The sequence below is a fragment of the Barbus barbus genome (genome assembly GCF_936440315.1).
Source record: "Barbus barbus genome assembly, chromosome: 36".
Taxonomy (NCBI): domain Eukaryota; kingdom Metazoa; phylum Chordata; class Actinopteri; order Cypriniformes; family Cyprinidae; genus Barbus; species Barbus barbus.
The window spans coordinates 5,128,437-5,145,669 of NC_136714.1; the positions used below are offsets into that span (position 1 = coordinate 5,128,437).

Here is a 17,233-nt window from a genome sequence, read left to right on the forward strand (position 1 = left end):
CCAAAAAATGGAGAATAGGCACACAACACACATACAGACACACTGAAATTAAATGATTAAACTAGTATATTAATACTCTATAAGCATATTTGCAAACACACACATACATAGACATACATGCATACACATTTTGTTGCAGATATAGATATTTGAAACAAGTGATAGGTGACAAAACTTATTGCAAGTCTTCTGATTTTAAGAGTTTATGTCATTTTCAGGTTTCTCTGTGATCATAACATGGCAAAATTATAAAACTGACATCTGTATGAACAAAATGTTAAACTTTAATTAAAAGTGATTTTAAATGTTATAACCGTGATTTTATAATATCTGCATAAGCAAACCTATTAACAGTACTGTTTTAGTGTTTAATAAGCCTATTAGTGGTGTTCCGTTGCCATCTAGTGGTTGTAAATTGGAATTTATCATACAACACTGTTTTAAGTTTTAGAATTATTAAAGTGTTATTTTTTGCCCAATCTCTCTTAAATTTTGCATGCTTGTTTAGAATGAAATTATGCATCATTGAGAGAAGTTGAAGGCTTTCTTTTAGGATTTTAGTTCTTTGGGTACACTATGTAAAGAACATATTATAAAATGACCATTTTATGGTTGTCCAAATGCAAATGTTCAACATTTTTTTTGATAATTCTTGACCTAGAGAAAATTTGAAAATATATGAAAAAATATGAAAATGTTATTGCAATTGGAGAAGGACAAAATTCAACATTTTTTTTTCAATAATTATTGATCTAGAGAGTCCAGAGATTATTACTGCAGTGGTTTGATCGAGATTGAGCGAAAAACCAGGGACTAGTTCGCAAAAGTAGGTTTTTAACATATTTCTGAATAATTAATGAACGATTTGATTGACAGCAATGGTTCTTGAGGCAAAGTTGCTCATTATGAGGATATCTATCAATGATATGCAAATTGTGTGGATATGTAAAACACCACGTGATTACAGAGCCAAAAAACTCGTTAGCGCCAACTAGTGGCTGATTTATTTCAAAATTCTTACAGACCTTTAGGGCCATGAGTCGAATGTGCCCACCGAGTTTCGTTCCGATCGACCTCCGTTAACCTTGTAGGTGCTTAAACTTGTTTGGCCAATGGCGGCCATATTTTTTTAGATACACCAATGTCTTCATAGGCGCTTGTGCCCCTTCGGACGAAGACACTGCATACCCATTTTCAAGTCAGACCAACGGTTGCCTAGTTATAGCCATTTATATGTTTTTCTGTCTTATAACGCCCCAAGTGGCAGATCTGCGCATTTATTTTATTTGACCAAAGATTGAGCTCGTACATATGTGTACCGCGTTTCGTGAAGATAACTCATTCCGTTCCAGAGTTATACTTCAAATAACATTTGGCTAATGTTAGCATAGACGCTAATTGGTGTACTGTTTCGCACGAAAATCCAAATTTCAACTTTTTTTTTGATAATTATTGATATTCAGTGTCCACAGAAAATTTCTGCAGTGGTTTGGTTCCGATCGGGCGAAAAATCGGCCAATTTATCTCGAGTACAACTTATCAACACTTAAGACTTTTAAAATCTTTCTTTTTAAAATGTTCATTAACATATCCTAATATTCTGTTATTATTGAATAACTGATCATCTGTGGGAATGTAACTGTAAATATCTGAACGGCAAAAGCAAAGACAGCACCTTAGAAGCTTTAATGAAATTAGGCGTGAGCTTTAGTTTGACGTGATACCTTGATTGACTTTGGCCCTCTGGGGCCTCGGGGTCACTGAGGCATGAGAGAGAAAAGCAGCAGGAGGAGTGCAATCAGGATGAAGAAGAGGGTGAAACGTGTGATTCCTGTGAAGAGCAGATCAAGCGAGCGTGAGGTTCAGCGGGGCAGAGTCCACTCATCTCTAACAGGAGGGAGGAATGCTGATTCAGACACGGCTGTTCCCGAGCGCTCACCCACATCCCCCTCTTCCCACTGGGGGTCCCAAGAGATGAGGGACAATTAGGACCTGTAAAACACCGTAAAATCTCTTAGGATTGGATGAGGCTCTTTAAAACGCTAATATATGTTTCTGATTAATAAAATAAATAATGCGAATGTTCATCTCAAATATGCTATAATTTAAAATCGTATGCTAAAACATAAGAAATACTACACTTTTACTTCAAACTGCATTTATCTCTCTGTATACGTGTTGCGTAGGAAGCTGATAGATGTTCACATGTTTGTGTTGGTTGACAGATTTGCAGTGCTTTAGTTAAGCGATATCTGATTAACCCGAGTAACCATTTAGGTAAATGACTGTGCACAGGATGGGTGAGTGAAAGACAGAAAAACAGACCGATAATGTGTGATGCTGAATCCCTGCTGAAATCAAAATGATTTACTTCAGATTCTCAGACATTTAAAGTGTCTGGTAGTGTGCCAGCATCACATGCTCTACCTGCATTTACTCTATTTCTTACATTTACGGTACTCGTTTGTCAGCTTTGACCCCTCTTGAGAAGCCATCAAAGTCTCCATAAAAACTCATGAATTCTTTACTGTGTTGTAAAACCACAGTCCAGCATCATAGCTTGAGTGATATGTGTTATAATGCTATTCGGTGTTCTGTCTGTGCGCTTTACATGAAATGCAAATGATTTTTGCTTTGAGTGCGATCCAAAAGATTGTAGACTGAAAGAGTAGATTGAAAAGGGATGGCCTTCATTACAATAATGTAAACTGCCACAAGGATTAGTGTTAGTTCAGTTTACTTGAAATTAATGCTGATAAAACAGGGTGTTACTCGAATAAAAGTGGGAAATCCTTTAACGTTCTCTGGGAACTTTACCTAGAAACAACAAATGTAGAATGTATTTTTTAAAAAGCAGCATGAAGACAGCTTTTGATGATAGACTTTTCTTTTTTGGAAAAATAAGACAGTAAATTATGGAATTTAAGAAAATTTAGCAAATGGCGTTTTACTGTAAGAATCTGCTGGAAAGTGAACAAAATGAATGTAAAAATAAAGCAAAATTGTCTGCGTAGATAGGTTTCTGTAAGTGTATTTCGGCGGGGGCTTTGCAGTCGGTTCTGGGAGAGTAGCTCCGCTCACACTCCTTATTTCCTCTGCGACTGATCTCATTTGCTCCTCTGCCTCCTTAAAGGAAATGAGTCTGATGTCTTTCAGTCTCTTTAATTTTGACAAATGCTCAGAGCCGTCAGTCAGTTGTAGTCTACCATGTGCATTGCACATTCATCAGACTCTGTGTATAATATATAATGTCCAGACTTGTTAAAATTATTGTAATTTTTCTCCCACCTTAAACATGTCAACAAGAATAACAATAAATGGTGAAAATTGAAAATTATAGTCTGAAAAGCTAACAAACGAACCATTTTTATATATATAATCCTTGAATTTGGTCGTAATTTATCCTAAAATATTACAGGAAATTTAAATAGGAAAATGTCTGGTGTGTATATTCACACACTAGGCTGTTTTATAACACAAAACAATCATAATCATTGCTCATCATCATGAAAAGGAAGCTCATGCAGGTTAGATTACTGAGGTTAATGTCTAACAGAGTGATCAACGGAATCTTTATATGGTGTAACACCTGTGGACACACTTCTGTCACTGCAAACGCAGATAATAAATGCCTCGAGACCTCACCTATCACACAGAACACCAGCTATCACTCAACAAAAGCCATTTTTATACAGAAATCTCCATCTCTGTCAGGCTCTCAGTCTGTGTGTGGGTGTGTGAGCGTATACTTGTGTTTATGTGTCCTTTTGAGTCCAAGTCAAGGTCCAGCTTACTGACCGGAACTCATCTTTCTGGTCACTGATTCCCCAGCTTATAAAAGTTTTACTAAATGCATAATTTTAGCATATTCCTGCTATTCTTATAAAAGCAACATATCTGTAATCCCTTAATCAAATATCTGTGAATGGATGCCTACTGGCCAACTCTGATGGCTTGGTGACATTAATAATACCTTTGGGTTCAAACTGCAGGCAAATTATACAAAAAAATAGGTGGAGGAAAAGGAAGAGGCTTTGTCAGGGTGACAGCAGAGCCTTTGATAGTGTCAAGGAACAACATAAAAACCTCTAGGTCTGAAGAGAAAAACGAACAAATTATTCATCCGATACAGTCACACTCCACTGCAGCTTTCACAAGAGAAGTAGTTTCACATCCTGGAAAAAAATATGTAATTTCTGTAAGTTTGGTATTAACTGCTGTTAATCATTGAGAACTGACCAGTCCCCAAAATGTGTGAGAAAGGTTGAAATGCAGAGTGCATTAAAATGATGTTCCGGCAGCCGATTTGGTCTTATCAATTACTTGCTTTTCAGATGTTTCATGATGATCTTTTTATAAAGTCATTTTATTTCAGTCTAAAAAAAAAATAGTGCTGTCAAACCAATAATCACATCCAAAATAAAAAAAAATATTTACATATATAGCCTATGTGTGTGTGCTGTGTATGTTTATTATGTATATATAAATACACACACATGCATGCAAAAATATTTTATATTTGTGTATTAAATATATTTATATATAATATAAATTATATAAATATGTACATGTAAATATTTTCTAAATATATACTGTATGAGTGTGTATTTATATATACATAATAAATATACACAGTACACACACATATATTATGTAAACAAAAACCTTTATTTTGGATGTGATTAATCACGATTAATTGTTTGACAGCACTAAAAAAAACATAAATACTACATTTTCACACATTTACTGCTGATTATGTGCTTATCAGTGTGCTTGCCTAAAAAGTCAGATATATCTCCAGAAATAAAGAAAGACAAAGAACAAAGTTACAAAGAATGAGGGGTTTAGGAATAATGAAAATGCTCTATGAAAAGTGATTATCTCTTACTAATTTATTTAATTAACTTATTTATTTTCAGTATTGGGTCTACTGATCAAAGTGATGCCTTTGATTCTCAAGTGAAAAGTTTAAGACTTATAAAGTATATACATTTAAACCACAAAACAATAAAACGTTTTTTTTGTTAATGCCCTTAATAATAATAATAATAACAATAATAATGTTTATATAGTTATTACAATGCTAGTATTAATTATTAATTTATTTGCTTACTTTAATTTAAAGATTTATAGTTGTTTCACCCTCTATAAAGTAACCAAATAAGTAACCCCAGAGGTACCAAACACATCAACACTGAACATTTCAAACCTGTATACTTAATAAATAGCAGCTACGAAATCCTTATTTATATTAGCATATTCAGAAACGAGTAAACATCATAGGGTGCACCACCCAATGAGCATGAAGTCAGCTCCGCCCAGCAGGAACGTGGAACTACTTCCTTCAGCAGGTGCGCTCGTGCTCTGGACAACTGCAAAAGTTTGCGTAAAGACACTTTAGCCTCGTGTTTTCTATTCCTTAAAAACATTATTCGTTTCAGTTAATTTCACACGTGTATTTACCGAGGGCGCGAGGACTTTCAGCGAGACCGGATTGATGTTTACTGACATGGTGTCCAAGTTGACATCGCTTCAGCAGGAGCTCCTGAGCGCGCTGTTGGACTCGGGGGTCACTAAGGATGTGCTGGTCCAGGCGCTGGAGGATTTGTGTCCGTGTCCTGCAGAATTCGGAATAAAAATAGAAAAACCCTTGTCCCCGGCGAGTGTCAACGGCGGCAGCGACTCCAGTGATTCCAAGCCGGTGTTTCTGACTCTGACCAGCGCGCAGGGTAAAGGGGGCAAACTGTCCGGTGATGAAGGCTCGGACGACGGGGATGACTTCGACACGCCGCCGATCCTGCGGGAGCTGCAGTCTCTCAACACGGAGGAGGCGGCGGAGCAGCGCGCGGAGGTCGAGCGCATGCTGTCGTGAGTTACAGATATTTATTTGATAAATGGCGTGTTTTTGGAATAGGCCTATTATATGCAGGTAATTCAGGGCAACACGTTACATTACAGTGTACCTGCTATTTATTTATTTGTGTTTCTCAGCATTAAAAAGAACAATGCGCAACGATGAACAGATCTATAAATGATCCGTGTGCCTATGTAGTTATTATTTCTCGGTAGAAGCCTATGTAGTTACACCGTAACAAACAGTAGCGTTGACCACTTAAACTATCCTATTATTTATTATTTTTTTAACAATGAGCGTTTTACTTTTTGCATGTAAAATATAGCTAAATATAAAATGATTTGACAAAACCAATACCAAAATGACTGATGAAGTAGGCCTATATTATTTGATTATTACTTATTTTTTCCTTACTATTTTAATATTGTAAATAATTAATTACTAAACAATGTAACTTTTTTTTGTGAATTTACGCAAAAATCGAAATGTTCCTTTTTAAAAGTAAAAGATCAGATTAAATAGGCCTATATTGATGTAAAGTCAAAACGAAACCACGTGTAGTTGTTATTAATTTATTTCTAGAAATCATCAACAGAAAGATACACAATGTCGTATGAACAGAGGGAAAAGATATCTAGTTATTCATTGTCCAAAGTTATGGTCTTAAATCAACATCCTCGAGCACTCTCTAATGTGAGGGGTTATTTCCCCAAACAAACATTGGCTGATCCGTCAGACATTTTCCTTTTTTGTTTAAACGTATTAAAACAATTACAAGCGTTTTACTTGTATGCTGAGTGCAGGACAAAATGTGTTTCGCAAATATAGCCTAGAGTTTTAAGTCAATTTGACATCGTATATTGATGTAAGCTAGCCTATATCACAGAACAAATGATAATATTGTTTATATATTTTAAATGATGTAGCCATAATATTATAACATTATAATTTCTTCATTATTTTATTGCATGCCTAGAAATTCTTCTATAAACATTTAGCCTATGAATCCCAAATGACTGTGGAGTCGATTTATAGCTATCGAGGCGGAAAAGTCTCTTTTAGAAAATAGTAATAGGCCTACCCTATATTTTTAAACTTTCAATACTAATAGCTAAGGCAGCATTCATTGATAAATTGTTATATTTTTGAGCCACTTTTAAAATATTTTAAATGCTATTTTTATTTTGTGAATTAATTATATTAATTATTATATTGTAATTATATTTTAAACGTTTGCACATTTAGCCTATTATTTTTATTCCAGACTTTTCAAAACATAAAGGCATCAATTTACACGAACAAATGACATAAACATAAAAATAAAGCATGCTTGTGAAAGCTCATAGCGTTGGCTGCTGTGTTTGGCAGCGAGGACCCGTGGCGCGTGGCGCGCACTGTCAAAGGCTACATGCAGCAGCACAATATTCCTCAGCGCGAGGTGGTGGACGTGACGGGGCTCAATCAGTCTCACCTGTCGCAGCACCTCAATAAAGGCACGCCGATGAAGACGACCAAACGAGCCGCGCTTTACACCTGGTATGTCCAGAAACAGCGCGAAATCGACAGGCGTAAGTAGCCTCTTTACATACAACTCTTTACCATCTGTAACATAAGAAAATATGAAAACTGTATTTTATAACACTTCACAATAAGGTTTCATTTGAGTTAACTGCATTAGTTAACATGAAAGAACAATTAAAAATACTTTTAAAACATATTTGTGTTCATTTCCACATTTACCAATACATCATTAAAATTCAATAAAAAGTTGTATGTGTTAATATTATTACAACAAACAGCTGTAATTTGATTAACTGTAATATTAATAAATACTGTAACAAATATTTTGCTCATTATCTAATTTTAGTCAATGCATTAACCAATGGTTATAATAAGTGTGTTCTTTCAAGTATTTGGGCAATTTTTTGCCATGCTTAAAATGAATAAATCTCCTTACATTATGTAGTCTAACAAAATTTCATGCCAAGTGACATTTATTTATTTGTTTATTTTAAAGCTCTATTTATTTTTTAAATTATATATTTGCATCTGGTTTTAATGTTTTGTTGTTATACATTTTATAAGCCTATAATACTTTATATATAAGTATGCTTGCAAAACATGTATTATATTTAGTCTTTTATTATATTACATTCAGTATACACTATAATTCTATTAGAAATCTAAATCTATATAAAAATCAATATTAAAAGTATATTAGTGTTTTTATATCGCCCTTTTCTGAGAATTTGTTTGGATGGATTTGAAGACACTCAGAAAAGTAAAATGCACTTATTAATAAATGTGTAGACTGTAATTAAGAATGTGTTGTTATTTACTCTGAATAGCCTACATTTCACTTTTTTCAGGCCAGTATGGATCATGTGAGCTCTGCTCTGTTAGCCTCAATATTGGATGCATTTTTAGCATTCTCAAAATTGCGCCTTCGTTATGGGCCTCCCCATCCAAGCACTGTCTATCATGATTCTGCCTTACTCTGCCCCAATCGTGTCCCCCTCTTATTTCCGCAGAGTTCGACTGTGTTCAGGGCTCTGACCTCAGTGACTCAGGCAGTCAGGATCAGGTCCTGTTTTTTTTCCCAGAATTCAATCATACCGGACACAGTTCGGGGGCTGCGGGAGGTTCTGGAGGACCAATCGGAGATGAGGGGGAGCCAGGCTCTAAGAGGATGAGACGAAACCGCTTCAAATGGGGTCCGGCATCTCAGGAGATACTCTACCAGGCTTATGATCGACAGAAGAACCCCAGCAAAGAAGAAAGGGAAGCGCTGGTAGAGGAATGCAACAGGTAATTTTCTCTCTATATTGATTTAGCTTTATTAGAAATATTTTGTAACACTTTTTAACTATTTCAAGGTGTCCTTTTTTACACGTTACATGTACTTACTATTATAATAACAATAAATTAAGCATAATTACATGCAAGGAACCCTAAGCCAAACCCAAACCTTAACCATATAGTAAGTACATGTAGTTAATATTACTCAGTACTTAAATGTATAATTACACTGGAACAAGGACACCTTAACATAAAGTGTAGCCATATATATATATATATATATATATAAATATACGTGTGTGTGTGTGTGTGTGTGTATAATTTAATACAAAGTGCCATTAATTAAATTTGTTTCTTATTTTCCTGTATTATACTATTTTTTATGTTTTGCATTTTATTATATTACATGCAATATATACTGTGTCTACTATCAATTTAATTCTATATAAAATGTTTTGTGAATATTTTTATTTTGGCAAGTTTTTCATATACTTTTGTACTTTGATAGGATAATTATTATTTTATTTTTATTTATAGTTTATGCATTGGTTTTAGTTTTATAAAATTATATATATATATATAATTGCTCATTAATTACATTTGTTTCTTTTGTATTTAGAAATAATTGTTTTCTTTTGTATTTAGATATCTTAAATGTGTTTAAAAATGCATTGTACAAATACAAATTCTTTATTTTTTGGGTTGTTTTCAGGGCAGAGTGTGTTCAGAGAGGTGTGTCGCCCTCTAAAGCACATGGGCTTGGATCTAACCTGGTCACGGAGGTTCGTGTGTACAACTGGTTTGCTAATCGGCGTAAGGAGGAAGCCTTCAGACAGAAGTTGGCTATGGATACGTATGCACCCCACAGCATGAACACCCTGTTGTCCCATCCATCATCACATATCCAGCACCATCACAGTAGCTCAGATTCAAGTAAGATTTTGCTGCTGTGCAAATACTCACAGTAAACTTGATATTAATTTTTTATATATATATATATATATATATATATATATATATATATATATATATATATATATATATATATATATATATATATATATATTTCAAGTCATCTTTCATTTTTGTATTTTCGGTTTTAATTTTAAATAATTTTAATTGTCATTTTCATTATTTTGTTTAATATTTGTGTAATTTATTTTTATTCAGTTCAGTTTTAGTTTTTTATTTATTTCCAGTTAGTAAATGTAGTGCTTAAGCTTATTTCAGTTAATTGACAAAACAGCATTTATAATATTTGTTTAGTTTAAACATTTTATTATATTTCATTTCAACTTTATTTCAACTAAACTTTTAATAGTTTTAGTTACCAATAATTACAGACATATTTTGCCATTATAAGTGTTAATATCAGGTGTAAAAAGGCTCACAGGTGCAGTGTGTGTGTGTTTTATTGGAATTCCTCCATCCCATTAGTGTGTGAACAAAACACACAGCCGCACCCGCAGACACATGTGGAGTAGAGGGACATAAAATCGCTTACTGCAATCTTTAGGGTCAAACCAGGGTCAAGTCAAGGTTCGAGCTTTGTGTCTGGGAGGGTGTTCAGCACACTCTCTACCTCAGAAGATCGATCTCTGTTTGGAAAAAAAGTATTTTAAACCCAGAAGGATCCATGCAGTAGCTTAAAATGATCATGTAATAAAATCAAAATGCTTCAGCTTAACTTTTGACAACAACAAAAGGACACCGTTCAGTTGAAAATCTGTAAACTGTCAGCCTGTGAAATGGACTGAATTCCGCAGAATGTTTGCGAATGGATTAATATTACGTCAAGAGAGTGAGTCAGAGAACAGCGTGTTTGCTCAACCTGTGTGTTCTGCTACAGTCACTGACCTCCAACTGTTCAAAAGCTCTTTGATTGTATTTGTTTGACCAGAGCAAGAAAAGGCACAACATTTAGCATAATCAGTTTTGAGGTATGTTTATGAGAATACATTTAAGGAATAGAAGGTCCGATAAAGGCCCTTCAGTGTTTGGACTGCAGACTCTTATCATTTTAGCTGCATTTACAGCTACACAAAGAGGTCAAATAAAGATAGACAGAATCAGGTCAGTATGTGTGACTAGCAGTTTTATTCTCTTGCCGTTTTAAGTGTGACAGAACAACAAAACTGACCTTTTTTGTTGTCAGAGCATTAACTGTGCACAGCAATACAGTTAAAAATTATGTTTCTTATGTTTTTCAATGCAGAACTCAGGTACAGTCAACAAGGAACCAGTGAGGTCACTTCCTCGACGACCATCAATCACCATGGTAGCAGTCAATCAGTATTGCAACAGGTGTCTCCGTGTAGTCTGGACCCCTGCCACGGCTTGCTATCGACAGATGCCAAAATGGTAAAGCGAAATCTGTTTTAGCATCCACATTATAGTGCAGTCAGAATGTGCACAAGTACGGTTCCACCAGCCCTTTTTTTGAACCGAAATAGCATGTAGTCACAGAGATCAATGTACATTTTACAGACATGATTGATAAAGTCGCCTTTATTTGAAAACTGACTCAACTAGGTCAAAGTGAGCATTGATCTAGCATGTGCAGGCAGTACGTTTGTTCACTTTTATGGCTGGTGTGAATTGCCCCCCCCCAATAAACATTTGTTATGTTATGTTAGTGCGCACTCACAGTCCAAAACAACGTCTTGCACCAGAGGAAAGGAACCATGCTCTAACCTGCAAAGTGTTTGTGTACCTTATATACATGTATTTACATTGTGTGCATGCATATGTGTGTCCAGATCTCAGTCTCTGGTGGAGTTTTGCCTCCTGTGAGCACTCTGACTAACATTCATAGTCTGTCTCAGTCGTCTCATCATCATCAGCAAGCACAGAGCCTTATAATGAGCCTGGCTGCTCAAAGTGAGTGGATCACCATTTTATTTCCTCCTCCTTCATGTCTTATATCATTGTTGTTCTTAAACTGTGGTATGTGTTAAATTAAAGTATAGAAACGGCAGCTGTGGTTGCTAGAAATTCACTGTAAAAAATATGGTGACAATGTTTCAGATATTACAACATTGGTGCCAACTTATAATGATATATATTATTAAGTGATGAAAATATTAGTATACCAAGCCACTTGAACGACCTATTTTTTTTTACTGTTAAATGATAACCATCGATTGGTGTTCATCGTAATCATATAACATAAAACCATATATACTTGCATGAATATGATGCACAGGATCATATATACAAAAACATCATGAGGGTAACATACAGTACATGACACTAAAATAATGAAATATAAATTAACTAAATTACAGAAAATGTAAAAAATAAATAAATAAATAACACACCATAAAATATTTATGTAAAATATAATTATATGTGATCTGTCATGCAGGGACTTCTCTAGGAATGTCCTTTTACTGTTTTTTTTAATGTAAAAACAGTCATTCATAGTTTTGCTTGCAAAAAAAACAAACATGTTACAATTACATATACAATGTCAAACCATTTACATGGTTTAATTTTTACATAGTAATATATATGTTAAGCCAGGTAACTTACATTTAAACAGGTTTTACTGTAGCATTTTTAGAGTTCTATTTCTAAAGTCGAATGCACTTTTAATTTATCCTTATGCATCCCCTTTTGAATATGCTTTTATAGCCCTCATTTTGACATGTGCTGTAAAAAAAATAGAAATTTTCTGCCAGGACAGTAACAGACATTTCCATTAGCCCTTAAACACAGCGCAATGTGCGAACGTCAAAATACAGGTAAAACAAATAAATACAGTAAAAAATAAATACAGAAAATTCATATTAATGCAGTACATTGGGCCCTATTTTTACAGATTTATTTTTACAGTGTACTTTCTATGAATATTATTCCATATTTTCTGATTTTTTTCTGATGTGGTATTTGGCCTGAAAAGTTTGAGAACCACTAACCTATACTGTCCAAATGTCCTCATTCATTTTTTCTAATTAGTTCTCAAATAGAGTTGCAAAAACCAATTCAAATTTCCCCAAACACTCCTCCTCCTTTCATTAGTAAGTCAAACACTCAGCCCTATCTCCAAGGTGGATTGGTTGAGCCACTATCGCTGTGCTGGTATGGATTCTCAAATAAACAATGTTAGATCTTATAAACATGTTTATTTCCAGCTACCTGAATGGTAACACTGGTTTAAGGACACAGATGTTCTGTCGCCCCCTTGAGTACTGAGGTGTGTGACCACCACAGTAACACAAGAACACATTTTATGGGTTGGTCACGCATTTGAGTCCATGTTTGCAAACTTGCCTAAGCCAGTAAACAGACGTCAGGCAGTCATAACAGAGTCCATTTACATGTTCATTCAACTCTTAAAGGTACAATAGCAAAATCATCCTGTTTAAGGATACAAACAAACACGTACAATTATAATCAGACTGTTTTGACACAAAAAGAATGTTATGAATGGACTTAAAATGCTGAAAAGTGTAGAATGTGGCCCCCATTTTTATTTATATATAGAAATCAAAACTATTTCATTACACATTTTGGTAAATTTTTATTACTTTTGGCCTAACTCGTTTATGACATTGATTTAAATAAGACAATCTTGTGCAGTTGATATAAAAATACAAAGAAAAATAAATATTCCATTCATTATTATTAACAACATGAAGTGCATTAAACAGTACATTAAGTCAAGGTTTCCCAAAATGGGATTTGTGAAGGAACTTCAGGGAATTTGTGAATTTAATGAAAAAAAAAAAAAAAAAAAAAAAAAAAGTTTTAAATGATTAAGTTACAGTGCATTCAGAAAGTATTCGGATCCCTTCACTTTTATGTTGCCTGATACTACAATTGTTTTAATTCTATTTTTTTCTCATTCAGAATGACAAAGTGAAAACAGAATTTTAGAAATGTCTGTAAATTTATTAAAGAATTTATTACTCAGTACTTAATTGAAGCACCTTTGGCAGCAATTACAGCCTCGACTCTTTTTTGGGAATGACGCGACAAGCTTTGCACACCTGGATTGGGGGATTTTCTGCCATTCTTCTTTGCAAATCCTCTCAAGCTCGGTCAGGTTGAATGGGGACTGTTGGTGGACAGCCATTTCCAGGTCTCTCCAGGGATGTTCGAAAGGGTTCAAGTCAGGGCTCTGGCTAGGCCTCTCAAGGACATTTGTTGTCCCTAAGCCACTCCTGTGTTGCCTTGACTGTGTGCTTAGGGTCATTGTCATGTTTGAAGGTGAACCTTCGGCCCGGTCCTAAGCGCTTTGGAACAGGTTTTCATCGAGGATATCTCTGTACTTTGCTCCATTCAGCTTTCCCTCAACCCTGACCAGTCTCCCAATCCCTGCCGCTGAAAAACACCCCCACAACATGAGGCTGCTACCAGCACACTTTACTTTTAGGATGGTACTCTGCAGGTTATGAACAGAGCTGGTTTGCATCAAACATCATGCTTAGAATTGAGGTTCATCAAACCAGAGAATCTTGTTTCTCAGAGTCTGAGGGTCCTTTAGAGGCCGTCGTGGCCTAATGGATAGAGAGTTAGACTTGTAACCTGAAGGTCGTGGGTTTGAGTCCGGCAGGGATTATAGGTGGGGGAGTGAATAACCAACACTCTCTCCACCCTCAATACCACGACTGAGGTGAGATCCTTGAGTAAGGCACCAAACTGCTCTCCGGGTGCTGCAGCATTGGCTGCTCACTGCTCCGGGTGTATGTTCACTACTGTGTGTACACTTGGATGGGTGAAATGCAGAGCACATATTCCGAGTATGGGTCACCACACCACTTCCCCCTTAGGTGTAAATTACCTTACCAAGTGTGTTTTCATGTGTCTTCTTCCATTTGAGAATTATGGAAGCCACTGTGCTCTTGAGAACCTTCAGTGCAGCAGAATTGTTTTGTAGCCTCCCCCAGATCTGTGCCTCTATGCAATCCTGTCTCTGAGCTCTGCAGGCAGTTCCTTTGATCTCATGGCTTGAGGCCTTTTATAGAGAGGTGTGTGCCTTTCTAAATGATGTCCAATCGATTTAATTTACCACAGGTGGACTCCAATCAAGGTGTAGAAACGTCTCAGCTATGATCAAGAGAAATGGGATGCACCTGAAATTTCAAGTGTTGTTCCAAAGGGTCTGAATACTTATGTGATATTTCAGTTTTTTCTTTTTAATAAATTTACAGAAATTTCCAAAATTCTGTTTTAATTTTGTCATTTTGAGGTACGGAGTGTAGCTTAATAAGAAAAAAATTAATTAAGAAAATTGTAGTATCAGGGTGCAACATAACAAAATTGAAAAAAGTGAAGGGGGTCGAATACTTTCTGAATGCACTCTATATAGCATTATTTCTGAATGTTCTGTAAATGTTCAAAATGTCCACTTCTTATGCTTAAGAAATGTTTTTTCTTAAAGTAAAAAGTCAGTTTATCATTTAGTTTAGTTTTAATTAACTATAATAATTCTGATATGTGTAATTTAAGTCATATATTAGGCATAGTATCTATAAAGGATTCTTATTACTTTAATTCTTGTTGAACACTTTGATAACAGTGTTTTTATGTTTTTCCAGGTCTGACATCTCCGCAGTCTCAGAGTGTGCCCGTCATCAACAGTGTGTCTGGACTCACAACCCTGCAGCCCATGCAGTTCCCTCAGAGCACCAGCCTGACACAGCTGACCACAGCTCACATCTCCCAGCAGCCCTTCACACAGTCACACAGTAAATACACCATTTTTTGCCTATGACAGCAGAAAATATTGTGATTCGTGTGCAAAAGTCACATTTTGCATGTCTTTTTCAGTGTACTCTCCCAAACAAGAAGCTGCTCAGTTTTCCCATCCATCTCGATACGCGACCATGGACACTAGCACCATCACACACCTGGGCTCCAGCAAGCAGGTCAGTCTTGCACATTCACAGGAAATAGCATACTTTCTGCAAAATAAGGTGGATAGATTTTTATACAGATATTTCTCTCTATATACATAAACTGTGCATATCTGTATGGCTTATTGTGGTGTATAATCATTATTCTCTGTTGTCACTGCAGTGTCCTTTGCAGGCCTGGTGAACAAATGCACCAGAGCGAGAACTTCCTCGGCAGCTTAGCAACAGCAGTGCATGATATCTGTGTTTCTCGGTTACTTTGGTAACCTGTCAGCATGGCGAACCAACAGGAGCAGCACTGCCTCTGGATTCTGCAACAAATGAAGACTAGTGATTGATATATTACACCTTTAAGCCATAATGGATGACAGAACAAAATGGCAGAACTTGACGGTTGAATACTGAGCCGAAGCTTTCACACCTAATGGTTTTAGGTGATGAAATCCTCAATGATACTGTACATACGCTTAAATGAGAAAATATGGTTTGTTGTAAAATAAGGTCAACTTTTCAGGCAAAACAAGTAGTCAGTCAATCAGAGATATGTTTTTTTTTTTCCATGCACACCTTTGAGATTTGAAATGTATCCCATATTCTAAAAGAAAATCATCACATTACTGTGTAAATTCAAAATTTCTTCACAACATCAAAATGGTCTTTCTATTTCAATGCATGGACTTGCACATAAAAGTGATCCCAAAAGACGCTATAAATATAATTACTTCTCAGGGATTGATTTCACACTACTCCATTATACTCCATTGTAGAATATATATATATATATATATAACTGCCTAAAGGTTTTGCTGTTTTTATATGTTTTGGAATCACCTCAATCATATTTATATTTGTGTAAATTGATCAATAATACATTTTTGAAGAATATCTTCTGACTCTGGTGCTCATTTTTATTACTTTAAGACAAACATGATGTGTTTATTTATGGGAGCAAAAAGTTTTGTCCGGTAATGTATCATAAAGTAGGACCACGCTTTGCATTGTAAATGTTTTCACACACTAATGGAAACTCAGATGTGTGAAGGAGAGGTGGAGGAGACCGAGATGGGCAATAAAAGGGTGTGTTTTTGTTTTCCATGCCCCAGTTAGGTCTATTTCCCTTGTTGTCTTACTGGTCAAAGGGCATGCACGTATCATCTGAGTTCACCTTTAGGAAGTGAACAGGTGAAGTCATTTCCTTTGCTCTTCTCACATGACTTCTCTAGCATGTGATTACAGTTTTTTCCATTACAGAAACCAAGACCCTGGGGATTAATTAGTGGATTACTACTTAAGTAAACTGTACCAGTGTATCAGTCTTTGACACTGAAGAAAACCACTACTGATTTATTTTCACAACTGAAATGCCAGTGGTTTTGAATTTTTACAAAATTTATACTTTGTATGTTATACTTATATTATATTATATTACTTACAGTCGTGGTCAGAATTATTGGCACCCTTGGTAAATATGACGAAAAAAGGCTGAGAAAATTAATCTGCATTGTTAATCCTTTTGGATCTTTTATTAAAAAAAATCACAAAAATGTAACCTTTCATTGGATAATAAGAATTTAAAATGGGAGGAAATATCATTATGAAATACATGTTTTTCTCTAATACACATTAGACACAATTAACGGCACCCTTTATTCAATACCTTTTGAAACCTCCATTTGCCAGTTTAACTGCTCTAAATTTAGCTTCTTCTCTTCAGTTC

General features: G+C 35.3%; 1 protein-coding gene across 1 annotated transcript; it reads left to right on the plus strand.

Moving 5' to 3' along the window:
• The first annotated feature begins 5,323 nt into the window (after nucleotides 1-5,323).
• Nucleotides 5,324-16,394, plus strand: LOC306855895 (hepatocyte nuclear factor 1-beta-B). The gene is made up of 9 exons (XM_079394842.1): nucleotides 5,324-5,868; nucleotides 7,223-7,422; nucleotides 8,386-8,662; nucleotides 9,366-9,586; nucleotides 10,869-11,014; nucleotides 11,413-11,533; nucleotides 15,199-15,348; nucleotides 15,431-15,528; nucleotides 15,680-16,394. Exons 1-9 carry the CDS (start codon nucleotides 5,498-5,500, stop codon nucleotides 15,698-15,700), a joined length of 1,605 nt encoding a protein of 534 aa, XP_079250968.1. The 5' UTR covers nucleotides 5,324-5,497; the 3' UTR covers nucleotides 15,701-16,394.
• Nucleotides 16,395-17,233: the final 839 nt, after the last annotated feature.

Excerpts from the sequence above, each read along its gene's own strand:
- LOC306855895 (XM_079394842.1), top strand. The coding sequence starts at position 5,498 with ATGTTTACTGACATGGTGTCCAAGTTGACATCGCTTCAGCAGGAGCTC. Across the intron at positions 8,663-9,365 it reads CTGGTAGAGGAATGCAACAG|GGCAGAGTGTGTTCAGAGAG; the intron begins GTAATTTTCTCT and ends GGTTGTTTTCAG. Across the intron at positions 11,534-15,198 it reads AATGAGCCTGGCTGCTCAAA|GTCTGACATCTCCGCAGTCT; the intron begins GTGAGTGGATCA and ends ATGTTTTTCCAG.